The sequence below is a fragment of the Cygnus atratus genome, chromosome 13 (assembly GCF_013377495.2).
Source record: "Cygnus atratus isolate AKBS03 ecotype Queensland, Australia chromosome 13, CAtr_DNAZoo_HiC_assembly, whole genome shotgun sequence".
NCBI classification, from domain to species: domain Eukaryota; kingdom Metazoa; phylum Chordata; class Aves; order Anseriformes; family Anatidae; genus Cygnus; species Cygnus atratus.
This window is the reverse complement of record NC_066374.1, coordinates 8,609,435-8,637,099: the sequence shown is the minus strand read 5'-3', so window position 1 is coordinate 8,637,099 and position 27,665 is coordinate 8,609,435. Positions and strand designations below refer to the sequence as shown.

Below are 27,665 nucleotides of genomic sequence, written 5' to 3'. Positions count from 1 at the left end.
CTTAAGTGCATTGGTTCTTGGTTTTGTTAAACTAAATGTTGAATGCAAAATTATAAATTTAGGCTTTTTTTTAACCTGCTGTTGCCAGAATGTCAGCTTACTCTTAGTACGTTTTGTTTGTTTTGTTTAAGTGTGTGTCATTAACAGGATGCTGCTGTTATGACTGAGTGTTGTTTTCATGTAGGCCTTTGAAGTGAGAGCAGATTATCTTCTCATGGATATTTTCTTTGTATTTAAGGTTCTTGCCTTTTTTATTTAATCCTATAAAGTGGTTAGGACCAGATTGGGTTCTTCTGAACGCGAGGTTCTCTTGGTTTCTGGCGCTGAGAAGAGAGGTAGTATCCAGCTATTTGAGTTGCCTTTTTAGTCAGAAACGCAGATTCTGAAGATCTCAGTTCTCCCTTCTGAGGACTTCCTGAGGATGAAACTTCTTCATTCACATTTTCATTTGTTGATGCATGTTGCAGTTTTACTGGCTCTGGCTTTTCAGTCTTGGCTCCTTTTCCCACGTACTTTGAATCAGTAGGAGTGTTTTGATATTGAACGTGCGCGTGATCAGCCTCTTCCACGGGGCAGGGAGCCATTTACAAGCTCTGGGCGCAGAGACTGGGGTTGCAGCCACCCAGGCAGGCAGGGAGGTTTGCGCTGGGCTGTGCCCGGTGTTGCTGCAGCATCAGGACAACATCGTACCCCTTTGGTGCTCAGTACAGGGTAGGCCCGTGTCTGATCCCAGGGAGGCTTCATCAACAAGGCTTTAAAAGTCACACACAGTTCATCAACCCACTTTGTCTGAGGAGGAATGATGACAGGAGGTAGCTCTCTGCTTCCAGCCGCCTGTTTGTTGAGACATGGGTGTGCTCCCCAACGGGGCCGTGCAGTCACAGCTGAGTCATTTTTTGCTTAAATTTTGTTCATTGCTGAAATTGAAGAAAAAAAAAAAGCTTTACTTGTCATGAAAGTGGTTTTGGTCATGAGTACATTGGCATGACACAAAACGCTCATAGAAAGGACAGAAATGTTCACTGAGGTGGAGGTACACCCTCGGTTGTAGGTTTTGGGGCCAAATATAAGGAGTATGAATGGGTTTGCTTGCTGTTACCAAATGAATAGTGCCCTCTTTCTCAGCTAAATTCAAGTATCCTTTGTAGCAGGTTAACCTACATGCAACAAACTGCTCCAACATCCCTCGCCCTGCTTTAAAAACGGGTGGTTGAAAAGAAGTGGGTACAGCTCTGGTGTGCACCAGCGTGTGGCTCCAGTGACACTGGGCGAGCAGCAGCATGGGGGTCCCAGAGCCTCCCCTGCAGCCCCGGCCTGCCAGAGGGGTCAGCCTGGAGCAGCCATCAATCGCGACTACTGGGAGATGTCCCAGCCTGGCATCTTGCCTGTGGGCAGCTAGTTAAAGATGGAAGCATTTGTCAGTCTCCCCATGTGTGTAGCAGCGTAAGTTCAGGGGTGGAAAGCGCGTGCTAGTGGTGTACGGTTGGTTCCAGATACTGCTCAGGAAGGTGAGCTGGTGCTGGAGCCACAGCTCTGCAACACGCTGCAAACCAGGGCACCCTTCCCGTGGGCACCTAACGAATTATCCTCCTTAGCCCTGTGAGATGGTTGTAGCAGTAAGATGCAGCACAAGTATTTAAATATGAAAGAGCAGTGCCACACTGTTTTCTGTGAGCAATCCTGACTCTCTCTCTGAATAAACAGACAGCAGCCTTTTACGGGAGATTTTTGTTGTATTTTGTTTGGCAGCTGTTTGTCTTAATAGGAATTCTTCAATAGTATTTATTGTATTTTGTGCTGGTAGGGGGCAGAGCCAAAGCAGAATCTGAGCAGTTTTACTTGCTTTACTCATTGTGAACAATAAGAAAATATTGCAGTATTAATTACTGTTGTGCTTTATTGGCAAAAATAAAGAGATCCTATAATATGAAATTGCTAATATAAGAAAGGCTTTGATTTTCTCATTAGCACAGGATATTTTGCATCTGTTCTGGTTCACAAGTGCATTGTCGGTGCTTAAATAATAATAATGACTCAGTAATGAATAAGAATAACAACAACAAATAGGCATGTGAGTGTGCAGGCAGTCAGGCACCCTCCGGTGTTTATCAGTAGGTTGGTTTTGGAGGTCTTGCAAAATGAGCTGTTCCCATATGCCCATTCAGATTTTCTTAGATCATTGCACAGCCCTCAGATTCATTTCTCTGCTGGCATGGCTGGGTTATATACAAGTACTTTTTTCATTGTATGTCATGAGTAAAGTGCTAAAGTTCTCACTTGAAATGGAAAATGTGTGTTTCTTCCACTTAAAAACATGTAAGTCTCCTTTTTTCCTCCTCTCTCTCTCTCGGTGTGTGAATAAAGTCTTAAGTATCTCATTGTTTTGAATTCAAGGAAGAATCAGAGCTCTGGATTACACTGCCAGTCTTTCAAGTATGCCCTTAAAAATGTAGCCTGAAAATACCCTCACTATAATTCAACCTGTTTTGTAGCAAATTTTCCCTGTTTCAGTAGTTTCTACTACAAAAACAGATACCTTAAACTACTGTTAGCAGTCTGTCTTGAATGTTGAAAAGCCTAGGAATCTAACAAATTCTCTGATTTTCTAACAGCATCTCTAACATCACTTTAAAGTCACCTGCCTGGATAATATGCTATGTAGTGGAAGTTATAGATTTCATTTTTTTCCAGCTCTTACCTAATGCTGGATAGTTAACAGCGGTGATAAGCAAAGGACAGCAGAATGCTCCATTTACTGTTGAAGCAGTGGTTAATTTCATCAAAGATTCTTAACTTTTAGCCTTTATTCTCAAAATAATTTCGACTTATGATTTGGTTTAATGGCTCTAAGTTTGAGAGAACGAAAATGCTAGTTCAAATTGGGGAACAAAATCAGCAAATATGCTTTGAGTTGTTATATATTTTTTAACACTTCTGCATTGTAAAATACACCCCAATGACTTTACAGCTCAAGAGAGTAATGAAAAAGTATTTGTGTAAACAATTACCTGAAATTTGACAATTCTGGTCAAAATACTTGGTTGTATGCTGACAGGCTAGAGGGCATCTTCTGTGTGAAGAGTTTAAATTGTATCTGCTGTTTAACTCCATTAAAAGACTAACTTAAAAAAAAAAACAAAACAAAACAAAAAAACCAACAACAACCAAACAAAAAGAAGAAAAACCACCAACAAAAAAAGCAACCCCAAAGTGCCCTTATTGATTGATTGCTCCGAGTAGCACTTGCTTTAAAAACTCGGCATTTGCTAATGTGCACATGCACAATAACTATGTAGGGCAAAGGCAAGCAAAAGAGGATTTCTTTTTCCTTATTGATTAAAAATTATTTTTTGGTCCAACAGCCCTTACCTGTAACGGCACGTACCTTACAACACATGCACGGTTTAAATAAAACAACAACATGGAAGGGAAACCAACCAAATAAAAAAACCCACCATCCTTCCCCTTCAAGTAAAACAGTTTAGCCCTGGATAAGCCAAACGAAATTGGCAAAGCAAGTAGTTTATCAGCACAAGACCCGTAAAGTACTTAGAGTGATCTGTGAATGGAAGCTACCCTAAGTCTGCTTCTTGTCACAGCAATTTGTCTGGCTTAAGGGCAAAGTAAGTGGGTCTCCTTGGCAGTACAAGTAGATCACCAGGTAAGATCAGATAGGAGTCTCTAGTGGTAACAACAGAACTACAACAAAGCTCTTCTTTTGACGCTATTTCTGCTGCTGTTGCTGCTGTTAATAAGTGTGCTAATTATCATGAACCTGATAAGGCGTATATTAATTGACTGAACTAAATGTGAATTCTGGTTAAATAGAGAATGGTTTAATAGACTTGACAGGTGCTGGTTTACTTAGCTGCTCTGTTCAGAGTAAAGACACTTTAAAACAAAATAATCATCTATATTTTAACCCTTTGATTTTGGGGGAACTTAAAATGTTCACCTTTAAAAGAGTTTAAGTTTTTCACAATATCTTCTGCCCTTCTCCTCTGTCCTGTGATACTTTATGCAAGGCTAATTAGTTCTTACAGCTTTTGTAGTGCAATATAATCCCTGCGTAGTCATTTGTCACATACTTGCATGGCACAGAGTAGTATGGCCTAACCTGTTTAGTCTCTGGGTGCTGTTAAAGTAGTAAATGTTGGATAATAAATAGCAACAACAAGCAATCCGACGGCTGCTGACTAGAGCTGGAATTCCAGTTCGAGAGCACTTTGGGCTTTTGGGTAGATAATCTCTCTGCATCACTTTACACGTTTGCAAAATGTATACTGTAATATACATTTAACTTTAGAGGTATTTTAGGACATGTAGTACATAGAGGTCTTTGAAATATTTTTCATATGTCCATGCAAATTAATACCAATATTAAAGTGTTCCTCTTTTTGCTTGGTTGCTGCTTTTCCTGAGTTCCAGAAAGTGTTTAAATGTGCAGTATTGTAAGTGTAGATGTGGAAACAGACATGGAAAAACCAAACATGATACCTCTGGTGGTAAATGTCACATTCTTTGGAAATACTGGAATATTTATAGTATGTTTTATATATTCCATAATTAGGCATCGCTATTAGTGCACACGACCTCTTCATTCTAATTGTCAGGAGAGCTGTCACACTGTAACACATGCTGCAGCACGCTGCAGGAGCAATCAGCTTTTGTCAGACGTCAGCCACGTTTTATTACTTTTTAAAATGTTTTAATTCTTTTCTCCCTCCTGTAAACATAACGTTCACGTGTAAGGCTGGAAAACCTCTGTGCTCTGCCTATCAAGAGGCCTTGGCACACCAAGATTCTTCCTCTGGGCTCCAGTCGGAAAGAAAGGGGCATCTCAGTTGCTGCTGTTTCTGCTCTTAGTGCCCACTGTAAGCTGAGGCACACTTGATGGTGACTCACCTTTGTATTCGGTCCCGCTGTGGGATACTCTGCCTCAAAAAACCCTCCCCAAACAATCTCCACTAACCCAACAAAGGCAAGCCTGTCATGAGGCTTGTGCGAAGTTTCAAGACTGTCAGTAATCTGCTGGTGAATGAGGCTGGAGCAATACCCCAAAGCCATTTTTGGTGTACGTGGGACAAAAATAGCCCTGTGCTTTGTGCCCCACGCGTGCCACCTGCTCCAGTGAGAAGAGGAAGCCAAAGTTGCCTGTAACGGACATGAAACTGGCTGCGTTGTACTGAGACATACAGGTGCAAATAAACCCCCGTTTTAAAATACGTGAGGTAATAAACTGTCTGTTGAGAAAATAGAATGGACTGATTTGCAGGGTGAGGGTGGCTGTTTCTCTGGGTGCTCCCTTTTCTGTCAGTGCATGGTAATTACCAGATGTCACACTTTATTTTGGATTACAAGATCATCTCATGCTTTTACTACAGGCAGTGCTTTATTGAAGCTATCCTGCATTATGTCTACAAAGTTTAAAAAAAAAAATTCAATTACTTCCTGCCTGAGGAGCATGCTGCAGGGCTTTTTTATTTTTTTTAAATTTTTTAGTTTTGTATTCACTAATTTACTGTTTGTTCTAGAGCAGCAGTGAGTGGGAGTTAAACTTTAAGTGCACATTTGGCTCTTTAAAAAGACATTTAGTGTACAATTACTGCTGTTTACCATCTTATAATTGTTGTGTGTTTAGGCTTAGGCTTAGGAAGATGGGTATCTGTAATCTTTGAGGGCTACAACTCCCTGTCCTAGTTTTTACAAAAGAGAAAGTAGTTATAGATATTGAGATAGATACAGAGATAACACGACACTTTGTGCTGTAATGTTTTAGTGATCAGTGTAAAATAAACACAAGGGGAGGTTGTGGTAAACGATGCCATATGTGGCTGCAGTCTCAGTCAGTGATATTCAAAGTGATGCTCAAATCAGATCTGGGAGTCAAGACCACTATTCATGGAGTCCGAGACTTGCCATCCTGTTGTTACACAGGAGCACAGTTTGCAAAACACTGAGTTTAATAAGGGCTTGTATTTACATTTGTACGTGATGTCTACAGCAAAAATGTAAATCAAGTTCTGTGGGTTGGTTTTACTTTGAACTTGGGTGGAAAAAAGACAGTTGTGTGAAAACAAAATGCAATAAATGTGTAACTGAAAATACCCTAGTAATTGAAGGGTGGGAGAGAGGTAGTTAAAAATCATAATTAGCTTTTTTTTTTTTTTTAAAAAAAAAAAAAAGTATCTTTTAATTCAGTTTTATGATCCACTGTAATTGGAAGGCATAGGTCTATTGTATTTCTTTAAACAGGGGAATATTATTGGATTTCAGGTCCATCATCTGAAAATTTTTACTTAAAAGCCTAATGAATCCTTACAGTTGTATTTGTAAGAAACGTTTGTGGATTACAGGCAGATATCTTACAGAAACAAAACTATTTGAGGGCTATTTTATAATTGAAAGCTTTTGAGAAAATGTTCCTATGATTCAAAAAAGATCTGGAGCTATGAGTATGTATTGTGAATGTCATATTAAATTTCATACTGAGAATGCAAAGGACGACTAATCCTTCCCTTCTTGGTAGAAGTACTGCTCTTTGACTTTCTTCACCATGTTTTATTTTTAATGTAATTTTAATGAAAAGATGGATCTAGCATTACAAAGTGGTTGTTCGTTCCTTCTAATGTCTCTGAGACAGAAATTCCAGTAGTGTTTTTGTTGTTGTTTTGTTTTTGAATAATAAATATATATTTTGCCATAAAAATTTAAATCTTGTGTTTAGTCTTACTAGTTGAAATCCATGGCACAATCTTTGGGCTTTGTCTGTAGCCTTTTAAAATCAACTGATGTTTTTAATGGACTGTGGTAGTCTCTGGATTGAGACTGTAGAGCTTGAGTATGCTGGTGTTACAAAAGTGGAATACGGGGAGGGGGGCGGTGAAGGATCAAATCCACCCTCCCATTTAAAAGGTGGAGATAAAGCCTGATACAGTACCCCACCTGTCCTTGATAAGGCTGCTCTGTCTGTGTAAAAGCTGTTCCTCCTCACTGTGGTGAACTTCACCCACTGACATTAAATCCTCTCTCATAAGTGATCGGTGTACAAGCCTACTCTGTGATTTCAAGGCATGTCAAGGGATTTAGCTGTACAAGCTTTTTCTTGTATTTGAAATGCAACTTTTTGATAGTAATAGGAAGCATGGATCAAAATGTGTGATTTATCCTTTTTTTTGTACCCATAAAATCTTGTAACCAAGCTAGTTAATTGGTTCAGTCCAATAACTAGTGGGAAAAAAGCCACTCGCAAAACAGAAATCCTAAAGCCTATCTACTTTAAAAAAAAAAAAAAAAAAGTTTTGATTTCATATGAATCTCAATCTTCTTTTAAAAGACTAAACTTTTATGTGGGAAAATAAATTTTAGCCAAGGTGTAAAATTTCAGCAATTTTATGCCATTAGTGATGGAAATTTTTTAATTTACAAAAGGGGTCATTTTTGCCAATGGAGGAGAAAAATTGTTTTGCTTGAAGAAATAAATCTGAGTTTCTCTTAATAAACACTAACATTGCTGTGTTTTTTATATGTATGCACTTTCATAAAAGATTCTTTTTAGTGCAATACACATTTGGTTAAATTGTGCAATACCTTAATGCCTTTCATGCTAGTGCATCCCAAGGCACTTTACAATCTGTAAAGTTAACATTAGAAATGCAGCACATAAAATTCCCTAAGACAATCCTTTTTAAAATGCTGAATAAAACATCTAAACTGTTAAGTTTGGATTAAATAGCCCAGCAGTTGGTGCTTTTTTTCCTTTTGTGGAAAATGTTTGAAACAAATGACTGAAATGAATAAAAGCTCTGTAAATAATATGACTTCAAATGATATTCATGAAGGCCAAATTCTGCCATTCTGCAGGAGGAAGTCTAGACATGTACAAAGTTCAGCCCTGTTAATTAAGAGGGAGCAATGCGCTGCAGTGAGTCAGAGCAATTTTATAATCCAAATGCTGCTAAAAGGGACTCTTGTCAACCTCCAAATCTTATTTGTTTTATAATCACTGGGTAAGGAGACTTGCTGGCTGAGGAGATACGTGTCTTTCTCTTTCGGGTTTGAATGCGGTCCAGCCCGGTAGTGACCAAAAGCCGTTGCCATCTGATAACTGTTTGTTAGGCTATGCAAAATAATTGTAGTCTCCAAACAGTTCCCAGTGTCAACGTCACAAAAACCACCCCCACGCTTGGTGCTAATTATCGCCCGCGCAGGCAGCCCCAGTGAGGAGGCCAAGGTTTGACTGTTATTTCCCCTTTCAGTGCTTGCAGTGGTCCTGCTGAGAGTGTGTGCGTCTGGGTTGTGGTTAAACGGTGTGTGCTCTGTTCTCTGCAGGGCTGCCAGCCTGGCATCTTTTATACGTACTGATTTTTATCATTAAGAAAACAAGATCCTTCATCGTCTTCTCACTCCACCTTTAGATCTGCTGAGAGCAGAGTTTTTACATTGATGCATTTTTTTACATTGATGAAATTTTAAAAGAAAAAAAAAAAGCCCAAACGAACAAGAAACCCAACAAAACAGCAGAACAAAACAAAGGCAGTGTCAGGTATGAATTTGTTGAGGGTAGAGAGAATTTGTGCTTTTAATTTTTTTTCCAAATTAAATAAAATGTAAGTTGAAAATAAAAACAAGAAAACCAGCCAGCTGATAGCAGTAGAATACATAAGAGGAAAAAATGCACACACACAAAAAGGAAAAAAGGAAAAAAAAAAAAAAAAACAAACAGGATTATGCAGCCTCAGAAAGAGCCAACAGATGTTCAGGGCGGGTTAGAAAAACAACATGATCAACGGTATGAAAGCTGCAACAGATCTAAACAAAACCCCAAAATAGATGCAATTCTAGAATAAGCCTGAAAAAGAGAAAAATCATTATAGGCTTTCCTCAGCACAGACACTAGTCTCTGATAAAACAAGATAGAAACTTCTCAAAAAGGGAATTTATACCAAGGTGGGCTTGCAACTTCATTGCTAGAGACTCTTCCTGCAAGTCTGCCAGTGGGTGAACTGGGAACAGGATGAAAACGTGTACTCTGTTCCTCACCCAGGAAAGGTGCCTAAAGTAACAGCTAATTGTTCCCAGTAATGGAGTGGCACTTGCTTAGGAACCAGGAATGTAGCTGTATCACTTAAAAGTAGTTTTTTCATTTCACTGGACAGTCAAGCCGAACGTAAGACCGCACAGACCGTACAGCTGTGGGAGCCACCCTTCCCACCCTGGCTGCAGCATCACGCCTTCCCACAAAATGGAGGAAGGTGGGCGCAGCCAGGCCGCTGCGTGCTGCTACCCCTTGCTGTGGGTGGTGGCTGCCGTGCCGAGGCTAGGTTTGGGGTCACTGCCTGACTTACCGGCCTCCTCCCCAAGCACCAGAGAGATGGCTCATTGGGGCAGACCTGAGGGCAGGATATTTCGGCAGGGTTTGGGTTGTTTAGGCACCGGTCTTACTCTCTGATGTCCATAACAGCTCTCCCTCCAACACTGGAGACAGGAGCGAGCCTTGCGTGATGGATCTTATGGCTTTCTCTGAGGCCTTTTCCCTCCTGCTTCATATTGTCGCTCACCTTAAGTGCCACTTAATGGCCAGGTGCTCCCACGTGTGTGAGGAGCAAAGCCTGAGGTGGTGCAGAGCACCTTGGAGAAGAGGCCTCAGTGGATGTCTGCTGGCCGGGGCGGCTGTGTGCGGCCCCAGGCACCTGACAGAGCCTCACTGGTGAGGGGCCGGGGCAGCCTCAGTCCTGCACCACAGCGGGGAGCAAGCCAGGAGCAAATGTGGAGACCTTTTTGCATAAAAACCTCCTTTTGCTAAGGTGTCATCTGCTCCCTACCCCAAAGTGGGCCTCCAGCCGCTAGTACCTGCCAGGCCTCCTACGTGTGACTAAAAGGCGCCATTTTGAAAAGATACCAGGTCAGCCAGGTATGTACTTATCTGGCTACATTAATATAAATTTTAATAAGGTAACATATTGCTCTTATTTTTGTCAGTTGCTGGAGAAATGCCGGAGTGAAATCTTGATTTAGCATCAGGGGAAGGGCACAGTGCCCAGGTTGGTGCCTGTTGTCAGCTTTCTGTGAGAGGCCGGCTGCTGGTGTGCTTGGGCTCGAACCTGCCTTCCCTGGGCTCCAGGACAGCCTCTGAAAATGCTAATTAATGAATCTACATTGATTTGTATAAGTTATGCAAATCGAGTAATAACCGTGTGCCACTGTGGTTTCGTTGGGTCTCATGTTGTACTTAAAACTTCGTGTTGGAGTGACACGGATTTTATTCACTAAAATAAATTGTTTTGCTGTGGAGTGCTTGGAAAGCAACCAATGGCGGTAATTGGTTGTAGGTGACACTACGGTGCACTCTGTTAAGATTTATTTAACAATGTACTCTTTGTTAAAGTAGTCCAGAGGTAAGGTCAGTGAGCTTGATTCTCTGCCGTTCGTGGCTCAAACCAGCAGTACTTGGGCTGCTTTGCTTTAGGGGGGTGCTTGTGGAGACATTAAAACAATTGTGTACCCTATTAAAAATATTGTCCTTCATCAGATCTAGGAAACTGTAAAAATAGCACTGAATTGTACAGAATCAGGACCATATTCAGTAGTTGCATCATCTTGTTTTGCAACCCTGTAGCGCTGCCGGCTCCCCCCTCCTGTCCAGCACCTTCCTGCAGCACGCTGAGCAGAGCGGCGCTCTTGACATATGTTTCAAGAAGGAATCCAGCTCTAGTTTTTCAGATGAAAAGGTTAAAGACTTTGACACAAGGTAATTATAAAAGGAAAATGAATCTTTTCTTGGATCAAAAATTATTGTGTAAAAGAGTGTGTAAATTATGGCGTGCAAGTTAAGTAATGGCTTTTATACTGAAATCTGGAATTATTATGATGAAGGAGATGGTGTCAAACTGTGGTAATTTATTTCATTTTGGTCTCTCAGATCTGCAATGAATTTAGGAAATTCAAATTTATAGCGAGTTGGTCTTTGTAAGACTTTCTCTAAGAGAATGAGGATACTTTATGGAACTTCCATTGGGGTCAGATTCATACCATTACTCTAGTGAGAACTTCCAGTTAAAAACTTTCCACAAATGATTCGTTCCACCGGCTTCTGTAAATGGATTTTTCAAACTTGTTAAATGTTACTTCCATTTTCTCATTTAGCTTGCATCACTGCTCTTCAGTATTTGAGCAGGGAAATAGCGATAAGTATAATGCAGGATTTTGCTAATAAATCATAAAATCTTCCAAGCACTGTTTACCTTTTTTGCCTTTTTTTTTTGTAGTAAGGTTTTGAAGTTGGTGTGTTTCTTTCCAAACCATGCATAATAGTACTCTAAAAAAATTACGAAGTCTGATTTTAAGTTTCTTTAGAAATAAAGTTCTTTAAGAACAACTGTATTTTGGGGAGCTTAAGTCAGGTCAACTACAATGGCTCAATTTTATTCCCAGTAGAGGATGGGTATGAATTGGTCATAAGCATAATTCACCTTTGAGTCCCAGCACTTCACACAGAAAAGTATTGTTGATGCTGCAGAGCATATAGTCTAGCTTGCAGTAAATCAAAACCTAGGGTGTAGAGTCTTTCTGTGTGTGTTTAAAGAAAGAAATAAGCAGGCTATATATCTGCTGTATCTAAACTGTGCTCTTTTGTAAACAGGACAGCTATTTTTGAACCTCTAGCAGGATGTTTCTGGTGAAGGGATAATGCAGATGGATCCTTGCATGCACACAGGCTCACGCACACGTTTATCACTCAGTGAAGGGACTATGCGTATCATTCATTTAACTGGCAATTCTTTTGTGGTGTCAGTATCATTTCCTAGCAAAATTGGCTAAAGGAATTGTTTCAAACACAAAAGATGTTCTGAACTGGCCTAATTGCTTGCTCAACAGCCAATAACTTTGGGGATTGTTTTCTATTTGAATTCTAGATACAAATTGGGATATCTTTCCATTTGTTTAAAAAAGATCAAGCCAATAGGAGAAGAAAAGATCTTTACCCATTTTCACTGAGCAGTGAGGTTTGAATATACAGCTTGCAATTGAAACTATTTTTTTCCAAAGCCTTTGAGGGCTGTTTCTCAGTCTAGTGTAAACAATTTATTGTTGAAGTCCTAGAATATTTGCATTTTAATTAAAGTCAATTTTAATTAAATACAAAACTTTAATCAGAAAAGCAGAGTTTAGGCAGATAATGTACTTGCATGCTAAGCAAGCTTACTCTGAGGGGACCTGTAGTCTGTAAAACTGCTTGGCTGAAACAGGAAAGTAGTAAATGCATCTTTCTTGCCTAACCTACCTACAAATAGTAATCTCCCTCCTGCCTCTTCTACCTTGCAATAAGATATTCTTCCTACAGGCAGCTAAGTGAATGAGGGGGTGATGCAGAAATCTTAAAGGTGCAGTGAGCAGGAAAAAAGTTAACTTTGAACTCTTAAGCATGCCTATAGCAAATGTTAAAATTACTGTTGTATTCTTAAATGTTCTCTTTCAATTATGTGTTTAAAGTTACATTTAAAGTTACATTTAAAATAAACGAAGGCCAAAATACTTTGGCCAATTGATGTCTAATAAAGGTCACATCTGGATTTTCCTGTGCTTGTTGTTGCTATAATGCTGATGTGGCAGCTACATCTTGAGTCACAAACCAGTAGTTTTGGCCTGTTTGTAGATGAAGTTTCTGTGCCCAGTCAGAGAATTAATCAGTGCCCTAGCAGGCACATGTGTAATAGAAAGCTGGTGTCTGAATAGAAAGTGATGTCTTTAAGCAAATTCTGAGGTCTAACAAACAAATGCAGTTGTGGAGCTTTCCACATTTGTTCTGAGGGGAATTTGTTTAGGCCAAGACTGCAGACTGGGATGTTGAGAGTAACACCTTCTGCTGTGAGCTGGTCTTCTGAGAAATACGTTGGTAGCCCAACTATGTCAGGTTTTGATTTTTGATTGTTCCATGAGTTTATTTTTATTTGTATGGTTTTAGAATCCTACGGGTAGACGAGAAGTAGGAGATCTTTTGTGCTTCTTCCGTCTGTTGTAAAATAACATCTAAGAACTAAAATGATTAACAGTCATAATATGAAAAGAGGATATTTCATGTTTACCCATAGCTACGTACTTTGAAAGCAGTACTTCTCATTAAGGCCTCATCATTGCTTAACTGCTCATAAAAACTCAGAATGCAGGTGTCACTCAAGATCTGTTTAAGGCTGGGACTTCAGCTGTGATTTAGTACAATATCGACATCATGTTTTAAATCAAAAGGGATATATAGCACGCATACAAAAATATTTTATCTTAGGCCTGAAGTTACTTGCAGTAATGGCAAAGCAGTTAATATATTACCTTTGCTAACAGGAAAAGTGCTGCATATAAATATTTTTAGTCAATAATGTATTTTAAAAAAGGTTTCTCAGTGGGATCAGATTTACGTTGTCAGAAGAATTTATTCAGCTGACAAGCACAGACGTCCGACACTTCATGTATTCTAAGATTTACAAAAGCAGTTTCTTCCTGGACGTCAGTTGGATGTGATTACGGTAGGGTTATGTGGAGAGAACCAGGGAATCAGTCCAGGAAATCTTCTCTGCAAAATCCTGCCTTAGATTGGTATGATCCAGGAAACCTCTGCCTCTACATGTCCGTAGCAGCTTTTGGTAGCGCTAGATGCTTGGGTCAGGAAGGGGCAGAACACGAGAGTTGGGATCTGCGCCGTGGATCTGAGAACACAATTTTGCCTGAAGCATTTGAGATTTTCCTTATATATTAAGTGGGCCATTCCCCGCGCCCCCCAGTACATGTGTGCTGCTGCCAGCTGCAGTTTAGCTAGGTAGAAGTTGGAGCTTGCTCCTTTGGTATCCACTGATAAAAAGTACAGGATAATAGTACATGTGCATTACATTTTGCCAAGTGTGCATGTTTCAACCACTGTTGTTAGAGCCTGCATGTTGTTTGTTGTATGAAATACGTATATAATGAGAGAAATATGCTTAAACAAATTTTGCGTTGCATAGGGTAGCCAAACTGTATAATGACTAAAAAGAACAATGCTGCTTAAATTTAATTTACAATTAATGATCAAAAATAATTGAAATTTAACTTCTTTGTAAATTAAAAACCTTTAAAGTATTTGAAAAGTCAGAATTCCCTTTTGTTTCTGGTGTTCTGAGATCAGTTTGTGAACTTGTTGCATCAGTCTTCATACCTTTTGCTGGAGCTGTATTCGGTTACACTGAATCTGTTCCAAAAATTTTAATTGGTTCAGTGGAATCTCTTCTCCCAAGACAGAGGTAGCTAAAGCCAAGGAGGTTTTTAGCTGCTTAATTAGCCGGGTTTGTGAAATGATTTGGTATCTGGGATGTCAGGAAAAACTTGACATGTCTGTGCTGACTTTGAGATAATCCATCAATTTTATCAAATAAAGAGCTGTGTTATTATTATTATTATTTTTCATCAATAGGTGTAAAGTAAGGATATCTTTTCCCTTTCATTTTCTGTCCTTTCTGAGTAACCGTAGTTACCTTATTAGCATAAAATTTGCAATACAGTTAAATAGCAGTACATGATTATACCTGATGATACACTTCTCTTTTAAAAGAAAAAGAATCTAATACCAGGATTCTGTATTGATTGTGCTGCTAATTCTGCCTCATAGCACAGACTGGCAGAAGGCAGGTAGCTGAATTGTATTTAACGGTTTTATTGTGATGTGACTAAGATGGATGTGACATGGTCCTCTATTATTCGTTTGAGAGTGTGGACGCTAATGAAGCCATTAGCTGAGCTAAGGCAAGTGAAGAAAATAGGGAAATTACCATTATTCTGAAGCCATTAAGTTGTAATCTGCCACTTTCTCTCCTTACTCAAAAAGGCATCTTCTTTTTAGGGCCTCCCTGACTGTCCTTTAAAGATTCATTAATTCATTAACTTTCTAAAGGAGACAGAGGAAACACAATTGAAATTTTAATCAGCTTGGCGTGTCACATTATTAACATTTTGAGTGTATCTGTATTCACTGTTGCACCACATAAGGTTAAGGTTAAATAAACTACATTACAGCAAATAATGTTCTGTTTCATACTGTAAAACATAAAATGTTGAAGGCAGAAATTGGTTTCATGGTTAAATTAAATTACGATACAGAGCTCATATTATATATTCTGTTATTCAAATGTATGTTCTTTGGAGGAAATGCAATACTACATCCATGTTACTAGCATTAATATTTTCAAAATATCCACGATTAGACTACACTGTGTGAAAAGATATAGAAAGCACTACAAAACTTCTAAATCTCAGCTTTTACTTTATGCTCACTCACGGTCAATGCTTTTATGTTATCTTCTGTAAAGTGACTGACTTCTTTTAATGTCTGTCTTCTAATGGGTCATTTGGACATTATGTACAATTACAACTGCAAAATTTTCTTTGTTATTACTTTCGTTTAGATACTACAGAATGCTATTTTTATCTGTCTCTACTTTCTTACATAAATATTTCCTTTCACCTCAGTTGTACTGCATCCTGGAGTACAGCTAGCAGCTTTTGGCCTTTGGAATCGATTGAGATACAGCTGTGACAAAATGGATGAATGCTCTTTCTAAACAATTAAAATACCCTCAGTGTACAGAGGGGGGACCTCAAACCTGTGTGCGAGAACAGTGTATGATTCCAGGTAACCAACAGGAACTTTTTTTTTTTGGGGGGGGGGAGTGGGGAAGGCCTGTTTTGGGCTTTCTAAGATCCGTTTTATTAATGTCTCAGTTAAAAGAAGCTTTGGGTTCAGCCACTTTCAGTTTTAAGGGTTCGTTTGAAATCCTCTGAAACTGTTTCAGGGGTAGGGCTCATGCATGCACAAGGGTATGGTGGAAAAAACTGTATAGACACGACAAATAGAGGGGGGCACTGGCCTGCAGGTTGGAGGTGCAAGATAGGGAATGGAGATGTGAATAGGATAAATGAGGGCTGAATGTGCTGTGGCTTCTGTAAACTTAAAGTTCCTCTCCAGGTTCATCAGATTTCTTTTTCTACTTCCTATAATTTTATGTTTGGAAATGCCTTCCATGTGATTTCGGACTGTTCTGCCCTTGTGCTGTATCACAGAACTTTTAAGCAGCTGCATAACAAAGCCTGCATAGCTTGATGTTAGTATTTATGCTAGGCAGGCAAGCCTGGTATAAATCTGAGGTGTTTTTCTCTTCTTTTTTTTTCCTGGCTGTGATAGTGTCAGTTTGATATATCACCTTTCATGTTGTGTTTGTACTTGAGGTCAGGAAACTTCTGAGTTGTGCGTATCATCAGCATTGTAAATACAAAGTAGCCTTTGGCACCTTAGTGTGGTGCCTTGCAGTGGATTTGTCAAAACAAAACAAAATCCCCTCTTTTGTTTTCCCCTGGAGTCAATTACACTCAGGATGAAGCAGTTAGTGACACCAAGGATAGTAGTTGAAGCATTACAGGTTAACCTGCTTATCAGAAGTGCTGGCATCAGTATTTTCTAGTATCACTGACTGGCTTAACCGATCCATTGAGAACTTCTGCTTCAGCATGACTTGCAAAACTCACTACAATTTCTTTGCAGATTTTGAGCTTCCAAAAATGCCCACCTAAATGAACCTATTCCTAATACCTAATTGAACGCTGTTGTTGCGTGCATTGTGTGCATTTGTCTAGGTCACCATCCATAAACAAGTCCAAAATGTGTGCTAGGAAGGAAGGGTTTTCTGGCTATAGAAGACCCACATATAGCTGTACATGTATGGGTATACACAGCCTTTGCAGGTGCTGGTTTTGTTTATAAATATATGATCCTACAGGAGATACATGTATGCACTACATAGTCATATATGCATGCTATATCTCATGTATATTACCATATGTGTACAGTACACTCATCTGTTCTTAAGATGCTGCTTTGTAGCATCACACAGGGTGATGTTGTAGTTGCAGCTGCTTTCTCCACACATTTGGAAAATGAGTGGGTGAGTGGTGTGTTTTCTGAGGTTCAGTACAGCTGTGTAGTATTAATTTAACAGCAATTGGTCCTACACAGTTTGAATTTCAAAATCCTCTTTCCTATGCCTAAGTATATGTAACTTTATAGTATAGAATAATCTAAGCAGACCTATTTCTATACAAAGCTTTTGCCATTGTGCAGGAAAAGCTTGTTCTGACTCCCTTCTCATATAGGTCAGCTCATTAATTTTGTTGCAGCTGCAATGGCATAGTAAATGTGGCTCAGGTGTTCCTGTACTGCTGTTGCATGTCAGATACAAGCTGGCTTTTGTAAGTAGTTTCAGTATGTAGGATTAGATTTTAGCCATGTTCTGGAAAGAAAAAGGAATTCAAAATCCAAGGGAGAAAAATAACTGCATGCCTCAGAAGCAGCAGAATGTAAACCATGTATTGCCTGTTTCGATCATGCCATCAGTAGCTGTTCATTACACGTTGCTTTGGGGATGGGGCTTCCCCATCTGTCTGCTGACAAATAATGTTTGGGTCCCAGTCACATCCACTGTGTTGTTCTTCGGCTGAACAGAGCTTTCTTCCCATCTCCTTTTGCTGGCTGGAGATCAGCATAATATATTTGAGTACAGTAAAAGGTCCAGACATCCTGGCCAAAAACCAAAATATGCTCTGTACTTAATACTGCCTCAAATTTCTTATAAATGCTCTGTGATTATTCCAGTCACAAATAACATAGGGAGGCTAGGAGATAGGCTCGATGTCATATGGTTATGAGTTCTTTTGTAAATAAAGCCGATCCTCAGGAGTGAGCGTGAGTAATGGTTGATTCTGAAAAATGAGGACTAGGATTGTGTTTTGAAGCGGGGTGAAAAAACCGCATGTTGTAATTTATTTATTTACCTCCATTACTCTGCACTTCTCCAAGCGCTGAAACATAACCAGAACATAAGAACTTATTGCAGATCTGCAAAGGCTTGTACAGTGGGGACTCCTCTTAGTTATTGCTATCAGCAGCAATGGATGTAATAAACATAAACCTCTCATGACAATCTCATGCATCCCTCAGTCTGTGACTTCCCTGGTGGCCCAGAGAATAGTTGGTTCTTTGCAGCAGGCCTGAAAGGTTATCAGCAAACTCTAGGTCTGCAGGCTTGAGGGAAAGGTCAGGTTTCAGTGTCCCATGTTCTTCATGGAAAATACTGTCATCAGGACCTTCCCAATTTATTTATTTATTTATTTATTTATTTATTTTTTGAGGAGCTGAGGTCGTAATTGTTGCCATCTGCCTTATGAGGATTAGGCGACTTCCTAGGAGGTGAGATCCAAGCTAGCAGGAGTGCCAGGAGCTAAGCCCAACGTCTGAAGTCCCACCTCAAAGTTAGCCAGCAGCCCATGCACACTTAGAGCACCAGTGGCACCTGTGAAGTGGGGCTACAGAAACAGACATTGTACACCAGTAACCTTATTTTGAGGTGAAAAAGACAAAGCACAGCTGAAACCACAAAATTCCAGTTGCAACTTTCAGGAGTCTTTCCTAAGATCCTTATGAAAACTCAGACCCAACTTGCCTTCAAGAAGTGCATCCCAGTGACCTCACCCTTCCTGACTCTGCTTCAACGTCTCTCCATAAAAGAGATGTTCTGGGATTTGTTTTTGTTCACCTGGCTCCCTGAGCCCCCATTAAGTGTGTGTAGGCAGGGATTCCACAGCTGGGAGGTGGGTCGCCTGGCTGTATTGAACTTACGAAGTGCGCTCCTTGTGAGCTTGGTTTAAGAAAGAAATATATGTGAATAAACAATGTGTATGATTCAATTCTCCCTCTCGTGGTCAGAGGAGGTCCTTCTGCAACCTTCAAGTACAGACATATCAGATGTTTCTGTTTGCTTGATGTAACCCATGTCTTTTGGAAGATTCTCATGTTTGTAGTACAACCAGGATTTAGTGGGGAAGTTACTGATAGTTCCTGAAATGCACGCTTTAACTTTTTGCCACGCTGTGAGTGGACAGATCGGGGATTTGAACTGAACTGAAACATTCTGCGGAATTGTATTAACCTTATTATACGCACCTCCCCTAAGCGCGTCTAATTTGTCTCTGTTTAGGTGTTACAATACTTCAGAAACATAGCTCTGGTTCTCATCCTTTGGGCACTTCTGTTGACTCCAGTGATATGGTGTAAGCTGTGTTGCTTTTAAAGATGCTGCAATGCTGTTGACTGTGATAGCAGCACTCCTCTAAATAAGAAGAGTAGGATTTGCCTCTCTGTCTCTTATAAATCCTCCTGTTTGGTAAGAAAAGTCTTGAGGATTTTGTCTGGTGATATTTAAGTCTCCCCAGAAGCAAAAAGAAAAAAAAAAATTTAAAAAAATGCAGAAATGTGCAGGATTAAGCATTTCAAAATCAATTTTTAATTATTGTTTAATTGATTTCAGATATAAAAAGGAAACAAAAACAGAAGAAAAATTTCAGAGATACTCTTTACGTAGGGCTTAACGGCCATTTTCTGTCAAAGTGGATACTAGAGCAGTACCAAAATTCTCTCATGGACAAAACCACTGTAAAGCAATATGCCTTTTGTTCACTTTTATCACTGAGGAGCAGAAGTTTTACTTTAATAGTTTTTTTCTGTTTTATTTTACAAATGTTTTCTGTTGCATGAATCATTTTTAGTTGAAGTGCTGCTAACACATAACCATGAGAAATTTCATCCACTGGCATGAGAAAATAATTGCCACTGTTTTTAAAACTCCTGTTAAATTCTGAAGCAATAAGTTTAATTGCTTATTATGTATTTCTAAGTAATTAGTTTCCTCTAAGAATTGGGTAAAGATTTTCCTCACAGAGATCTTGACTCAAAGATTGTCCTTTAGCTAGAAAATATTGATTTGCTTTTGTTTAGCCCCTGTGGAGAGCACCTTATCTCTAAGACTGGGTTTTGTTACGATGAGAGTTGACAGAATTCAGATTTATTCAGGTGAAGCCTGTCATGGTTAGTAAAAGTGTTAAAGAATCACAGTAATAAAATATAATATTAATCTCATGATTTTTTTCTCATTTTTTATTTTTGTTAATCAAAGAGCTTTTAATGATGCAAAGATTTGGGGAAGTTCAGGGTTATTGAAGTAATTCATGCTAATTGTCTCATCTGCTTCGTATGCCATTTGTCTTCTATGAATATCAATGCCTACGTGTATTTAATCACAAATAATTAACACCCAAACAATTAATAATGACAGATGGATTCTGAATTGACAAGAACTTTAAAAGATGTTTAAATATATTCATGATTGCTAAGACGAAAGAAAAATATTGCATTCCATTTGAAATTATTTTATCAGAAAAAATAGATGAACTACATATGAGCTATTATGCATCCTTTGCTGTGCCTGTCAGTCTTGTTAATTTATTAGAGTGTACGTTGCTGTAGGTCAGGGGCCAGGTGTTTGCGTTGCAGTTTAGACATCATGCAAGCTTAGTAAAAGGGTCCTAGCCACAGATGGACAGCCCAGCCTGTTTCAGTGAAGTGCAGCGGCTGCGTAGCTGATGTAAGCAGAGAGATAGGTGCCTTTGAAGAGTGATTCAGCAGCTCTCGGTGCTGACTAATCACTAGATTTAGCCACTAGCAAATGTAAGCTCCACAGTGATGTCTGAGCTCCTGCCTTTTAGGGCTGGCATAAGGCTCTGACTCAGGGATGTATCTGCCCACTAATGATCTGGTGCCTACAGCCCTCTTCTGATGCGAGACGTCTGTGCCCATCATGTTTCCTTAAAAGTAGCAAAACCTTCAACAAAATGTTTCTGCCTTAATGGTACTTTGTGGCTTTTCTGTTATAACCTGGGGACAGAGAGAGCATGGCTTCGGGGCCCCCGGCGCCCTGAGGGGGCAGAGCCTGCACCCTCGCCTGGGAGAGGGTATCCTGGAGAAACTGGACTCCATGCACCTGTCTGAAGATGAGCTACAATGCTTCCAAAAATGCAGCAACCACAGCAGCAGAAGTAAGTCCGATCCTGTAGCCTTGTGACCTGGGATTCGCCTGAAGGGGGTTGGGTCTTTGGGCTGAAGGTGCTTGTGTTTTCTAGCAGATGGATAAATCTAGCGTTGGATAAAATGAGCAGGATTGCTTCTTCTAGTCTCAGCTGAGAGATTGAGGTGCTGTTGTAACATGGGGGTGTGCGTGCTGCCCGTGAGGTTCAGCAGGACCTGCGTGACCGTGGTTCCACGCCACGATGGGGTAATCGGTGTCTAAATTGTTAGTTGCTTGCCTGCGTTGTTTGTTGCCTTTTGATTTCAGCAGATCTTTTATACTGCTGGGGAAAAGGCATTGAAAATGTGAAGGTAGGTTAAGTAGATGTGGAGGCAGCAGCTGAAAACCTGTCTCTGGCTCCTAAAGCTTGCTGCGCTCATCTGTGCTGTCAGGCATGCTCGTGACATGGGTGTGTTGAGGGTTACCCAGGTGCGGTTAGCAGTGGGCTACGGTCAGCCACACAAGTTGTATCGTGGAGCTGAAGTCTTCTTTCAGTCAACAGAGGACAGTGCACCCTTGGTAACCCCTTTTCTGAACGTTTCAGGACATTGGCCTTGGACATTTCTTTGTCAGCAGCTTTCTGGAGATCTCTGTAGTTCGAAGAATTACCCCACCAAGCGACCTGGGGGACTCCACAGGTGTGTTCTGTGGATGTTGTTTCAGTTGAGTTTCCATGCCACAGGTACGCCTGCGGGCTGTAATGGGGCTGGCACAGTTTGGCTGGTCCAGTCCTGTAGTGACAGCTTGATGTGCTGCTGCTGCCCAGCACGGACGCAGCAGTGGTAGTTGTTAGCAGTGTTTTTCAGCTGAGCCAGAAGTAGGTTGGATTTCCAAAAGAGAGAATTGGAGAGGTTGCAAAAGACAAAAGGGATAATGAGCCTTGGGTGTTCTCTAAACAGCCATAAAACACCCTCAGCCTGGACACTGTAAACTGTAGGTGCGGTTCGTCTTTCTCTTTAAATCTAACACATGCAAGCTGCCAGGACAAGTGCTGTCTTCCCCTCCAGTCCTCCCCCATTTGTCCCGTCTGCCTTGTGCGGATACTGGCCTTTAGGATGTCACGTTGTGAATCAGATCAAGTAAGTGATCCTGCGGAAAGCTGCCTTTTTTTTTTTTTTTTTTTTCTTTCGATGTGTGTTTGTGTGAGAGAAAGGGGCATGGAGGAAGGGAATTACTTTGCAGCTACATTAATTTCCTGGTCTATTTGCCTGTGCAGTTGCATGAATGCCACTACCAACACAAGGAGGGGATCAAAATTACTGCTAATTTAAAATGTTTGTGGACCACCATCTTTAGATAGGAAATAATAGTCTTAGTACTTTAGATTTTTAATACTGACTTAAGGATAATCTTAATACTTCTTTGCTCTAGGTTTTGACACACTATTGGCTAGGGCCATATGTCTGTGATCACACATTATTCACTCTTAAAATGTAGAGTAGTCATCAGGCATGTTTTGTGGCTTCTCTGAGTGTATATGTGTATGTACGTGTGTTGTTGTATTCTTTGTTTACTAGATAAAATATATTTATTAGTGGAAAAGCATAACTTGACTTTGCACCACAGTAGCCTTAGCATGAATGATTGTGCTACATCTGCTTGATGTCTTCTAAGCACATGTTCTTCTGAAGTTGTTTTATCTAATTCTCAGAGTTGCAACTCTGTTTTCAAAGGGCGAAGATGGTGAATGAGCAGTGGTCTGTGCTGGCCCAGTGACCCCGGCTTCTAAACTCACCATTGACTTTTATTGTGTATTTTTTTATCATTTTGCTGTACATAAATTTTTCCAGCACTCCACTGAAGATTCTAACAGTTTTACAAAGTGATTTACATGAATATAGCGTACCAATTACATGTTAATATTACTGTTATTGAAATTCGGGTGTAGAATTCAGATTGGTCTTTAATCACAGACCTGCATATCAAAAGTAAAGAATGAGTAATTCTGGTATATATGTTTAAACTCTGTAAACATAATCATAGTGGTTTGGTCATAAAATTCCCAAGGCAGACTATTGCTTCAAATATAGCTTATGTTGAAGTAAAGGGAATATATTCTGGGTAAACGTCTATTTATTATAAATTACCAGCTTCATATAGATATAGTGAAATACTTAAATTCATATCATTCCTATATTTTCTTAGTTTATTAGGGCAGTACTACTTCAATGGATGTGAATGGCAGTAGGGAAAATCTTAAATGCATGTGAATAAACAGGTTTCCAGACAGGATGTTTTTTTCTTCCCTTGTACTATGTATTTCAAAGTATTAATTCACAAAGTACTTAACTTTATAAATGCAGTTAGGGTTGTATGTGTGAGATTCTACCGCTTTCCTTTCTTAAGGCTTTTACGCAGAATTCACACAGTTTACCTATATCTCTTTGCATAAATACCAATAATGCGTTAATTTATGGGTGTTTGCTGTTGGGCTTTGTTTAAACGAGTTCCATCCAAAAGGAATTGGAGCCTTCTATTCTTGCAGAAATGAATAAACCACATGAGGTGAATTTTCATACAACCCATTTCCAATGTGGAGTTTTCAGGGTATAATTTAGATATTGCATTGGTGGTTTATGACCATATAAAGTGTAGGTGTGTAGGTAGGAGGTTAGATAGATGTACTTGTAAATGGCTAGAAGCAAGGAGGCTGAGTACGGTCTCCAGCAGTGCGTATTTCAGCTCACAGTTTCACATCTCTATCCTAAGGCATTAGATGTTACTAATTCTCCAAAAGCCAAAGATTTGTTTTACAGAAGAAAATTCTGATTTGATTAAGATATTGCTTTGAGACCTAATGTTCCTTTAGCAAATCATGCTACGACTGGAAATGCCCATGATTGGAAATAAACTGCATGTTATCTGAGAAAGAGAGAAAGTGCCTCATGATTTGGAATGATCCTGCAGAAGCAGCGTTTAGTGTAATGACAGTACACTTAGATTAATTATAGCGCTGCTTGCAGGCGCCACTATACACTTACTGTTGTGTCAGCACTTTTGCTGTTAACCCTGTGTTGCAAAAGTTTATAATTTGGCTCTAAAAATGAACAAATCTTCTGGTTTAAATTCAGCCTTTGTGGTGCATGCACTGAATCAGCTCTTAGTTAGGGCCTGAATTTTATTTTCCTATTCTGAGCTGCTCAAAGTGTACAGCTGTAGAAATAATCATGTCTGTTTAATATAGTGTGTGTTTTCTGCTCTGCCCACTTTTTTGATGAAAAATTTAATTTCAGTAAATGCCTAGGCTGTACTGTGATCATTTCAGATGGTCTAAAATAAAGCACTGAGGTGTCTGACCTTTCAAATTGGAATGGTGTGAATATGAAGCTACCATTTTTTTACTCTATACATGACTTAAGCTTAAATTTGGCTTAATAGGTATTTATACAATTAGCTGCAATGGCTCTGAAAGATTGTTAAATTCTGAAATAAGCCCCAACATGTCTTAAAAGGCTATTTACACAGAAAATTGGAAATACTTTAAGGAAGCTATTATAATTAGTCATGTAAACACTGCAGAGTGGTTTTTAAAATAAACATTCAAAATATACTGTAGTCATAGAAGTGACAGTGAAATTAAGTAACTTTTTGACTAAGTCATCAGAATGGTCTTTATCCTCATTTTACCACTGATGATACAGCCATAACTGCTGAGCCATTAAACTTGCTTGTGCCTAGAACACCTTGTCCTGCAAATACAGGAATCCGTGAGGATTTCTCTAGCAGTTCTTTCTTCTTATTATCCTCTCTTCTTTTTAGTTTCCGCTCTTAGATTGTATTTTACTTTTTCTGAGTAGTGCTGGCAAGTGGCTCTTATCAAGAACAAATGATGCCATAAATCAGGGCCGAAATCAATGATGCTGTGGGGCTGTAATAGCGAGATGTGGTTATGTGGGCCCGAGTGTTTTACCTGCCTCTGAAGCCAAGAGCGAGGGCCCTAGCTATTGTTCCAACTCCTGGCTTCTTGTTTACTGGCAAGGATATACGTACAGCTGCTTTGTCTCAGTCTTAGAGTAGAGAGATCCATATTAAACTCCTGTTTTAATATGATTCTTCTCATAATGCAAACAATAAAAAAAGCAACCAAGAGGGCATTCATATTCAAGTCGATGTTTTTGAGTAGAGTTGCAGGGAAATACTGAAAACACTTAATCCCTCCACCTTTAATACTACTGGAGTTGGATTTAGGACTTGCAGGAGCAGCTAAGGTGCCTGTCAGCATGTTAGCTCCCTTCCTTTTGCGTTGAGTGTGTGTTCCCGGCAGGTGCAGAGCATAGCGGGTGTTTGAATAGTAGCATGGGCTCCTTCAGTTGGATGAAGGCTTGTTAGCCCAAAGGAACAGGGTCCTTAACATCTCACATCTCATGACTGGCCATTCTTGGCTGCAGTTACTGCTCTTCTCGGGGAGGGGTGGTAGTATAAAAACAGGGCGTGATTTGTGCAGCCGGAATAAGGCGACGCGCATTATGCCCAATATAAAATGAGAGGGCTGATATGAGTGCCTCTTGGACATGTCTTTCATTACCCTTTATGCTCCTCTCTCCTAATAGAATTCAGAGGAACCAAACACATGCTGTATGCATGGTTTTATTAGAGTGCTTTGCCTCGGGCCCTTAACTCCTTTAGCTGGTCATTACCTGACCAGTAAAGACCTCTAAACGGGTCATTAATGCTTAAGTAATAAACTGTTTCACAAGACTATCTAGTACAGAACCTCTTCTATCATTTTTACAGTTACTGTTTTATAGATAAATCAATGACCAACAACTGGATATTCTTGTTTAGCTACATAATCTCGTAATAGTGACCACAGCAAATAGGCAGTGGTTTCCTTTAACCGTGTTCAGGAGAGCTGGAGATGGTCACACACAAGTAGGACCTCGAGTTCTTTGTAGGGTAAACTGGGAATGAGGGGAAGAATGAAGGCATGTTCTGCTGTTAGCAACAAAGAGCATCTGCTTGTTAGGATGGTTTTGTTCTAGAAGTTGTGTAATTTCATCAAGGTGGCTTTTCTTCCCCACTGCCATGTTAGGAACCAGGCAGCCTTGGAACAGTCCAATATCAGCAGAGAGATTTCCTACTTTCACAGAGCTTTTCTGAACGAAAAATTAGTTAACAGTGCAAGCCTTACATTCCTCTCTACCATATATGCGTTGACTTTTAGTTTAGAATATATTAAATGCTTTCCAGATACGACAGTAAAAGTTAGCTGGGGCACGTATTTTTTTCCTGGTTCTCAACGTGAAATTTTCAGGACCCTCTTTGACCAGCATATCCTTTAAAATAAGTTTCTGTGCGTGAAGTTGTACAGAGCTCTTTTCCCTGGAGAGACAAAAAGAGAAAACGCATAGCAGGTAACATACAATTTTTTGGCAGATCACCAAGCACTCGCTATTTCAATCCTTGTTAATATCAGTGTATCGCTGATTGACTGCTGAGCACTGAAATAAGCAATCCAGTCATATGCATCTTTTCTCATGTTAGCCTTTGAGCAGTGCCAGTCTGGGCTGGGAGGTGGTGTTTTGTTTTGTTTTGTTTTTTTCCTAGTAATGCTTGAACATTCCAAAGTGAAATGTAATTTGATGCTGAAAATGTTTTTTTGTAGACACAAAATATTTTTCTGCAGTAAAATGGAACAAACATTATTCTCCAAATTGATGACTTCAAGCTTGATTATTACTGATGGAGCAAATGCTTGGTAATTATTTTTCTAAGAAACTTAAAATACATTAGTTATAGTACAAGTTATCTCTGGCAATGTAAAACAACATTAAGAAGCTATTTATATGATGGGACTAACTGTTCTGGAAAAAAATATATAACGCTGGCATGTTTCTTTATTCAATTCTCCTACATTGAATTGGGGATTTTGCATTTGGAGCCACCATCTCAAATCTAACAAGCAAAAAAAAATATTACAAAATATGAGGTAAGGTACCCTGTTTGTTGAAGAAAAAAATACAGTGTGTTTTTCTTTTCCTTCTCTTTTTGAGAAAAAAAAAAAAGATCTTTTGGGGTAAGTCTTAACTAGACCCACCCAAGAGCTTTGAGGTGACTTAATTCAAGCACGTTATTATGCTAGATCCTCAAAGATGATGGTGGAAGTCTTAACGTTATATATAGTGATGCAAGAATTGTGTGCTGGCGTACGGTTTACCTAGGGATGAATCTGACCCAGCAGTTAGTTCATTTCCAGCTCTCATAATATTCTTAGCACCTGCAGGGGAATTTTAATTCTTACAAAGCAAAAATACAGCCAAACTAACATAAAATTGGAAAGCAAATAACACTTCAGATTGCAACTCCAAGATTGTCCGGTTGTCATCTTTGCTGACAGACAGTGCTGGTACGGTAAATAGCAATAGAAAAATTGGTGTTCGTACTGAACGTCTCCTTCAGACTCGCCGGACAGAAGCTGTCCTGTGCGTCACTTTGCTGCGTTAGTGACATCAGGATTGCATTTGGTCCCATCTGCAATTGCCTAATATAATCAACCTCTATTCTGTTGAGTTCAACTCACTACCTACAGTAAATGATTTGTGTGTGCATGAATATTAAACTTTCCAAGTAAACATGTGAGAGTAAATACGACTTGACTGTAGAAGAAAGTTATTTATGTGCACTGAAAATGGATGCCTATTATTGTTTTTATAAAAACATGCTATATTGCATCATTATGGTGTGAAAAATGAT

General features: G+C 39.6%; 1 protein-coding gene across 11 annotated transcripts in view; it reads left to right on the top strand.

Moving 5' to 3' along the window:
* AFF2 (ALF transcription elongation factor 2) overlaps nucleotides 1-27,665 on the top strand; it is a 336,498-nt gene that overhangs the window by 12,466 nt on the left and 296,367 nt on the right. For 4 of the 11 annotated variants that reach the window (XM_035541442.2, XM_035541441.2, XM_035541440.2 and 1 more), the window contains exon 2: nucleotides 10,619-10,750. The exons of 5 other annotated variants lie outside the window; for them this stretch is intronic. In XM_035541442.2, coding sequence (XP_035397335.1) covers nucleotides 10,619-10,750 — 132 coding nt within the window. Of the gene's footprint in view, nucleotides 1-10,618; nucleotides 10,751-15,517; nucleotides 15,656-20,795; nucleotides 20,944-27,665 lie in introns of those variants that run through there. 2 more of the 11 variants (XM_035541449.2, XM_035541448.2) reach the window with 2 other exon arrangements.